The 8,740-nt window shown below is 44.8% G+C and overlaps 1 protein-coding gene across 1 annotated transcript; it reads left to right on the top strand.

Annotated features, from left to right (window-relative positions):
* Positions 1-6,213: 6,213 nt before the first annotated feature.
* LOC120295791 (filament-like plant protein) lies at positions 6,214-8,316 on the top strand. Its single transcript, XM_039317364.1, has 4 exons — positions 6,214-6,541; positions 6,593-6,933; positions 7,011-7,299; positions 8,073-8,316. The coding sequence occupies exons 1-4, from the start codon at positions 6,296-6,298 to the stop codon at positions 8,304-8,306; spliced, it is 1,110 nt and encodes a 369-aa protein (XP_039173298.1). The 5' UTR covers positions 6,214-6,295; the 3' UTR covers positions 8,307-8,316.
* The last annotated feature ends 424 nt before the right edge of the window (positions 8,317-8,740 follow it).

The raw sequence follows: 8,740 nt of genomic DNA, 5'->3' as shown, positions 1-8,740 counted from the left end.
AATTTTTTTGCGTAGTAATGTACACATCGTCTTTGTATAGAAGTTAAATTCCGATTAGGGATAAGTGCACCGAAGTCCTAAAACTTATCACGAATATACATTTGAGTCATAAAACTTGCAAAAAGTGCAATTAAGTCCTAAAACTTGTCAAAATGTTTCAATCGAGCCCTAAAACCGACGTCGTTAGAATTTTCCGTCAAAAATGCTGACGTGGCATTTAAAATTATTTTTTATTTTCCGCATGGATTTTTTAATTATTTTTTATTCATTTTAAAAAAAATTAAATTTATTTATTTTATCTTATTTTCACCAAAAACTAAAAAGAAAAAAAGAAAATTTTATTTTTAAAATTATATATATTAGTGGCTCATCTCCGCCGCCGCCGCCGACGCCCATCGCCGGAGGGGCCGGCGACGATTGCCAGCCTTTGGGCGAGGGTTGCCGACCTTCGCTCGGCCAGGGCGAGGCCTCGCCGGCCCTGTGAGGGCCAACAACCGTCACCCGCCCTAGGCGAGGCCTCGTCGGCCCTCGCTTGGGGCCGGCGAGGCTTGCTAGATCTTGTCGCCGGCCCTAGGCGAGGCCTTGTCGGCCCTCGCTCGGGGCCGGCGAGGCTCGCCAGCCCTAGGCGAGGCCTTGTCGGCCCTCGCTCGGGGCCGGCGAGGCTCGCCAGCCCTAGGCGAGGCCTTGTCGGCCCTCACTCGGGCCGGCGAGGCTCGCCGGATCTCGACGAGGCTCGCCCGGATCCGGCGAGCCTTGTTGGCCCCGAGCGAGGGCTAACCAAGCCTTGCCTAGGGCCAGCGGGCCGTCGCCCGCCTTGGGCGAGTTGTTGCCCTGGGGCCAGCGAGGCCCGCCTAGGGCCCGCCGACCGTTGGCAGCTCCTCCGGCGATGGGCGCGATGGCGGGGGAGAGGAGCTGCTGAATTTTTTTTTAAATAAATTTTTTAACTTTTCTTTTTAGTTTTTGGTAAAAATAAAAAAAATGAACAAATCTAATTGTTAAGTTTTTAAATCTAATTTTTTTTAAATGAATAAAAATAATTAAAAAAATCCACCTGGAAAATAAAAAAATAATTTAAAATGTCATGTCGCATTTTTAACGGAAAAAGGCTAACGGCGTCAGTTTTAGGACTCGATTAAAACATTTTGACAAATTTTAGGATTTATTTGCACTTTTTGCAAGTTTTAGGACTCAAATGCATTTTCGTGATAAATTTTAGGACTTCTGGTGCACTTATCATTTCCGATTATATTCTATTAATGGGAGTATGTTGGTGAGAGCACAACTGGTAGTTCGGTTTTCTACCTTCTCTCCATATATGAGAGACTCGTTGGTTTCGGTGTATGATGAAGCACAATAATTTAGATTGATCTGGTATTAAATTTTGAAGTGCAAAACTTTAGTCCTAGGACATCTAGGACATAATTTAGACACAGCGTTCACAACAACTATATAATTCAAGAGCATAGAAGACAATTCACAATCATGACTCTTTAAAACTGTTCAAATAGATATGAATAGATGAACATTTGAACTCATTCTATTGGATCAAGTCATTCATATATTGAGAATATAAAATGAATTTATATTCAAGAGCTTAGAAGACTCAGCTTAGAAGACTCTTCGAATAGACACATCCTTCACATCAACTGTATAATTCAAGAGCTTAGAAGACAAATCGCAATCATGACTCTTTAAAACTGTTCAAATAGATATGAATAGATGGATATTTGAACTCGTTCTATTAAATCAAGTCAATTATATATTGAGAATATAAAATGAATTTACATTCAAGAGCTTAGAAGACTTTCCAAATAGAAACGTCCTTCACAACAACCGTTTAATTCAAGAGCTTAGAAGACAAATTGCAATCATGGCTCTTTAAAACTCTTCGAATAAATATGAATAGATGGATATTTGAACTCCTTCTATTAAATCAAGCCAATCATAGATGAATTTATATTAGATCTTACTAAAAACAGAAGCTCTTATATAATATTTATTTTGCGATTCATTTTTGTTCGTCAAATCAATCGTACAATAACTTCATATAAAATGCTCTCTTTCTTTCCTCCACTAACTATGATTTATTATTGATGCGGGAAAAAAGGAACAAGAACAATGGAGAAAATCTATCTAGCGATGTGAGCAATGAAAGAGTCCAGCTCGGCCCGAGAAACTCCGCCCTCATCCATCGACCCCCGGACGGCCGCCCCTAACTCGGCTGCCCTCTTCCTCGCCTCCTCCCCTTCCTCCGTCGCCATGAGCGCCTTCACGGCGCCTTCGATGATGGAGGACTTCACGAGGTCGTCTTGGCTCATCCAATCCTTGACGATGAGTCCAATCTTGAGGACTCGTGTGATCAAGACTGCATTCCGGGGCTGATCCGAATGCATAGGCCACGCGAGGATCGGCACTCCCATGCTGATGCTCTCCATGCAAGAGTTCCACCCGCAGTGGCTCAAGAACCCGCCGGTCGCCGGGTGCCCCAAGATCTCGAGCTGTGGCGCCCAGTCCCTCACCACCACCCCTAAATCTCGTGCCGCCGCCATCTCCTCGAACCCCTGGGGCAGTTCGATTTTCCTCACCTCTCCTCCTTCGCCGAAAATGTCCGCCTTATCAGCTTCCCTCAATAGCCAGATGAACTTCTGTCCACTACGTTCTAACCCCATGGCGATCTCACAGATCTGCTCGTCGCTCAGCGCCGTCGTGGTGCCGAATGACACGTATATCAGTGAGCTCGGTGCTTGCTTGTCGAGCCACTCCATGCACCAGTGAGCCGATCTTCTCGAACTCTTTTCGGGTACTTTAACCGGGTTGAACGGCCCGATTGCCCAGTGCTTGGTTGCGGTGCCGTTCGCTGTTGCGCTGGCAAATAAGTCTACGAAACGGCCTTCGACGACCCTGCATGTGTTGTAGATGCACCCCGAGTTGAACTTCTTGCACTCTTTCTGCGACGCCCTGAACTTCAAGAACTCGTCGGTGAAGGAGTCCTGGATGGACGGGAAGCCCTTGGAGGAGATGAGCTCCGCGATGTCAACCTCCACCTCCGGCGGGGGCGCCATCCCTATCCTCTCCCACATGAACCCACAGAACGTGAACGCGGAAACAGAGTTGAATTCGTAAATCTCGGCGTTGGCAACCGAGGCAGCGTCCTGGACCACAGACGCCATCAGTGAGTCGTGGACCACTACGACCCGCCTCGAACCCGAGGACAGGGATTGGACGAGGGAGGCGACAGGGCTGCGGAGGGACAAAGCAGCATCTAACGCGGGCTGGAGGTGGGAGGGGAACTTGTGAGGGGAACTATGGCTGGGGGCGGGGGAGGGGATGGGCGGGGTCGGGAAGTCATGGAAGCGGATGTCGCTGGGCGCGGATGAGGGCGGTACGTGGGAGCGGAGCTTGGCCTGGCGGTTGTCCTAGAGCTTTGCCAACAAAGCCTTTAGGATTATTGGGGGCAGATGGTTCTTCATCAGTCGGCTTTATAATAGCAACACAATCACCTCTGCTATTTCGGAAGTAGTATGCACCTCCAAGACCACCGTGAACAGGAATTGGATCAACTCCCATGTCAATGGCCTTGACAATGTCCTTTACCAATTGCTTGATTCGATCAAATCGATTTGACTGGCAAAGTATTTCTAACGGACCACTCTCATCTCTTTCCTGGATATCCCTCCCGGTTGGTGAAAGACAAGGTGTCGATGAGCTCCTACAAAGAAAATTCCGTGTAAGGAGAAGTGACGAATCGTTTAGGACAGCACTGAGATCATTTTTCAGTACCTTGTCCCCAAAAGTCAAGGAGCACTGTTCTACAGGGAAATTAAGAGCCATCTGCAACCGCCTTTTCACAGTGTGGGCATTATCGTCGCGATCCAGCTCCATACCCAACACACAGCCCGTTTCAGTCTGTACGAAAACCCGTCTCCTCCCAGTAGGTTGCTTCCTCTCATTTCTGTTTGTCCCGCCGTACTCCCTGCTAAGAGTGCTTTTAAAAAAAGCCACAGCCATCTGAGTCTGGACGGGGCTGTCTAGCTCGCGAGACATGAAATGGAAAGGGAGAGCTAGAGTTTTCGCAGCCAGCAACAGGGGCGGCAGCTTAAGAGCAACTCCCTCCCGAGATTGCACCAAACTGCAATGTGAGCGACGAGTGAATGCACTAACACAGCGTGAGTATCATCAATTGGCAAATCCAAAATCTGATTCCATCAAAAATCGATGAAACCACAATCAAGGCAAAGGATATGCCAGCAAAGTGACAATAGAGGCTGCCTGACACTAATTGCTACATGTAGCACGCCGTCTCGCGGAAGCCCAAATAGAAAGGGAAGAAAATCTGCATCACATGAGAGGAATGATCATTATTCAGATGGAATGCGAAGCATTTTGACCTGCTTTTATATGAATCGCGGCGGAGAGTTCCACCCACCGAGCAACTAAAATGCATGAACAGTGCATGGATATCAGAGAGCAGAGTGTGCGAACATCTAGCTAGTAACAGTCGCACATCAGCTAGTAACAGTCGCACATCAGTTACATACCAGTATCAGTTCACACTTCAAGAAATGTAACTGCAACATTTCCATCACAAGTTCGTCAATGCAGCAAGCACCAAATTACACAGCAATAAACACGGCATAGCAAAAACATACTAACTAGAAAAACAAGCAGTCCAGAGACACAGCGGCTGAAGCACAAGTTCAGAACGGTCACGCTAACCATCTCACAGTCACGCTAATAACAACATGGGATCAACTCGAGAACAATCTTGTCGCGCTGACATTCCACCAGAACGGTTTTCTATGGATGTGTAAAATGCCTCACTTAAATTATGACTTCAATTTTCAAAGAAAAGTATATTGTAACTGTCACGTGTGATGAAGTGGGAAGAGTAATTACTAATTAACTCAGTCATGTATAATGATACCGACTGTTTTTGTGACTTGAATTTGATCTGTTGTAATAAAGCTCGTGATTTTACTTGAAGTGCTTCCAACAAAAACTGAACACTGATTTAAGTTCTCTCCTCAAAGCCATTTATTTTACTTGAAGTGCTTCCAACAAAAACTGAACACTGATTTAAGTTCTCTCCTCAAAGCCATTTCTCACACCGCGCCCCAGCTTCTGTTGCCGATGACTCTGACATCACCTTATCCACAGCAATGCCTCCACACCAGCTGTTCACTATTATATTTTCTCGGGGGTTTCAAGTCTAGAGACCGCTTCACCAAATCTCTCCTCATCATCGACTTGCTATTATATTCTTTCCGTCAAGAGGGAACTGATGCACTCTCACTGTCGTTTGGAAGTTAGAGATGTTCTCTTCATTAGATAGAAGAAGATAGTCCATGGTAGTGATTACATGTGGGATAGATGTTTTATAGAGAAAAAAAAAATTAAAAAAGAACAGTCTGCTTTCGCTGAAAAACAAAAATAGACAACCTGCTTAATTATTGTGGAAGCTGGAATGGAATGATCATCAATCCACCTATAAGCATACAGAGACCCGTCCATCCACCGTCAATGTGCCTCCACCAAAATCGGAAATGTTGCATTGAAATCCGGCTTGGCTCAGCCCCTTCGCTGATTTGAAGTCCTAAGCAAGCATAATCGCTCGATGTGGCAGACGGCAACCGAGGGTTGGCCAACTGGCACTTGGGGCTGATTCTAATGGGCTCGTACTCAGCTAATCCGATGAGGTGAGGGAAGTTGAGCTTGGCCTTGGAGCCCTGCATTTCATAGGCCATTGCTGCATCCTCACGCGTCTCGTAGGTCCCGAGCCAAATCTGGGCTCCACTCTTCTTGGGGTCTCTTATCTCTGCTGCATATTACAGCCTCATCCTTACCTCTCTATAGCGCATTTCTTCCGCCTTCTTCATAGCCCCTTCTCCTCTTATATATCATCGATGACGCGATGATCAACTGGCACCTTTCTTTGAAATCAAGCTTTTGATTGAAAGGGATCCACCCCATGTCGAGTGCATCATGCAGCGCGCCGTACACATTCATGCGCTCAGAGTCGCCTGCCCTTAGCAGGAGGTCTTCGCTCCAGCTCTCCATAAGCAAAAGACCGGTGTAGCTCGAGCATGAACAGTACATGTGGTCGTCAAGAAGATGATAGCAAATGGACTCGAGAACATTGAAATGAGAAAAGGGTTCTTCGAATTATTTTACACATTCAACCGTTCCTGCGTTAAATCTATTTGACATTGCTTCTTCAGTTATATGTTCTGATCTCGGCCCTAAGCTTGATGCTGCTGAAAAAGAGAATGTGGCCCTCAAAGCCAAAGTCCTTTCTATGTCGGAGGAGCTAGAACTCAGGATTATTGAGCGTGATTTGAGCACCCAAGCAGCAGAAACAGCCAGCAAACAGCATTTAGAGAGCATAAATAAGGTAGCTAGGCTGGAAGCCGAATGCCGCAGACTCAGAGCCATGTCTCGGAAAGCAAGTGCGACAATCAATCTTAAGTCTTTCTCTGCATCATCGGTTTGTGTAGAGTCCTTCGCTGACAGCCAATCAGATGTAGGGGATAGGCTGCTAGCAGTTGAGAATGACGTGCAGAAAGTGAGTTGCTAGGAGCCAAGTGATTGTGAGCCGTGCCACTCTGAGTCATGGGCATCTGCTCTAATAACTGAACTCGACCATTTTAAGAAAGAGAAATCCTTCGGAAAGAACCTCATGGTCTCTTCAGGAGAACTTGATTTAATGGATGATTTTCTGGAGATGGAAGGGCTTGCAGCTTTACCAGACGCAGAAAGTGGAAGCTGCAGCAATGGAATGGGGCCTCTGGATCAAAACAGATCTGATGAAGTCACTCTCAAATCTGAGCTTGAAGCCATGATCAATAGAACGACAGAGCTGGAGGAGGAATTAGAATTAGAGAAGAAGGAAGAAGAAAAGGAGAAGCTAGAGATGGCTCTAAGTCAATGTCAAAAGCAACTTGAAACTTCATGGAGTCAGCTCAATGAGGTTGAGATGAGATTGAAAGAACTCAACAACATGTTGTCTGCAGCACAAAAATCGAAGCAAGCTGCAGAGGAGGAAGCAAGGATTACCATGAGAGGATGGAAGTAACAGAGTCAAGACTGATGGATGTTGAAGAGGAGATGAAAAACTTGCTCCGTAATGTCAAATTACTACAAGAAGAGGTTGAAAGAGAGCATGCTTTGTCTGTTGAAAATGAGGCAAAATGTCGGGAGCTGGAGGATGAAAATCTAAATATGAAAAGGGATGCCGAACTGCAGCATGAGATCAAGCTTCAGCGTGTGGCTGTCTCTGATGAACAGCTAAAAGTAAAGCAGGTTAGTTCTCTATGGCTTGTGGATGTTAGTCTATATCTAATGGAAAGCATGATAACTTGAGTAAATTATTGAGATGGTATTGCTCCTTTTACATAATTTATCAAGTTGGCCAACAAACCCACTACTACATTTTGAGTGGCAATGTTACAGTTGCATGTAGAGTGAGTTCCATCTGCATGAGAAAAGAGAGATGCCTCTCTTGGTACATTCACATCCTGTGTCTGGACATCTTATTTGGGTGCTTTTTTATGAGATATGACTTTAATCTCCCAGGTGAATAGTTATTTATCTATAGCCATCTCAAGGAAGATGAAATGATTATTTTCTAGTAACGCAGCATGGTTTTGATCTTCATATTGACATATAGCTATGTTAGAAACAGGAGGGCCGCATCAGCATCTTGTACTTAATTAGTACAAACCGTATGATTGGGGTACAATCTAAACAAATCTCAAATTTCACTGTAGCATTGAAGACATTCAAAGGTAAATATACAATTTCAAAGCACTTGACCTTTGATGTAATGTAATTTTCGAGCTTAAAAAGCACTAGCAGTGCTGCGATGGAGTGCTTCTAAACTGACTTAACCAGAAAATGCTCATGCTAGGCGGAATTTTTTATTTTTTTTCTGTGTGTTGTGGTGCTTTGAGCAACATTGCGCTTGTTGACACCATCGACTATCTGATAGGATCAGCTTACCAATGTTTTATTCATGCTAAATGGGCGATCATGACTTAGTCTGAATTTAGTTTCCTTCTTAAGTTCTCATTTAGTTTTGTTATGTAAAACAGGAGCGAGAGCTAGCGGTCGCTGCTAGCCGGTTTGCAAAGTGCCGGAAGACTATTTCATCTCTCGCTCAGCAATTAAAATCTCTAGCTGCAGTAGACGACTTCTTCGCCGATTCCAATCCAATGTGCAATCACATGGATGAAGGATTACTAAGCCCCGAAAACGAGTTGCACCATTTAAACCGCCCACCGGTCCTCATTTCTGCTGAACAAAGATGAAATAATCATGGTTTAAGATTTTCATTATTCAACTAGCTGAGGCAAGAAGATGAAATGAGTGAGGTGAGATAGGAAGAGTGTCTACTTTGATTTTTTGCCTTGTGAATAAACAACCACCATTGTAAATGCATTCATGACATCTCTGAAACCGACACTTGTGAATCTCAAGTATAGCGGTACATAGTCAGATTTTTGAATGATATAAGGTTTCAATTCCTTTATAGCATGTGGATGTCTAGATTGCTTAAAGCTGCCAATTGTCTTGTTTGGTGTTAGTGAGTTGTAGCAGAGGTTGTAAAGCTCATCTTGGCCCTTGGCAATCCCATGGCGGGCCACCTAGAAGAGTACACATGCCCCAACTTTCTTCGCCAGACAAAATAATTAGCGACTTTCGTGACCATTTTAGTTTGGTTTTTTATTTTATTTTCTTAGGA

Source organism: Eucalyptus grandis, chromosome 7 (assembly GCF_016545825.1).
Source record: "Eucalyptus grandis isolate ANBG69807.140 chromosome 7, ASM1654582v1, whole genome shotgun sequence".
Lineage (NCBI taxonomy): Eukaryota > Viridiplantae > Streptophyta > Magnoliopsida > Myrtales > Myrtaceae > Eucalyptus > Eucalyptus grandis.
Note: the sequence above shows the minus strand (reverse complement) of the source record. Positions and strands in the feature narration are given on the sequence as shown.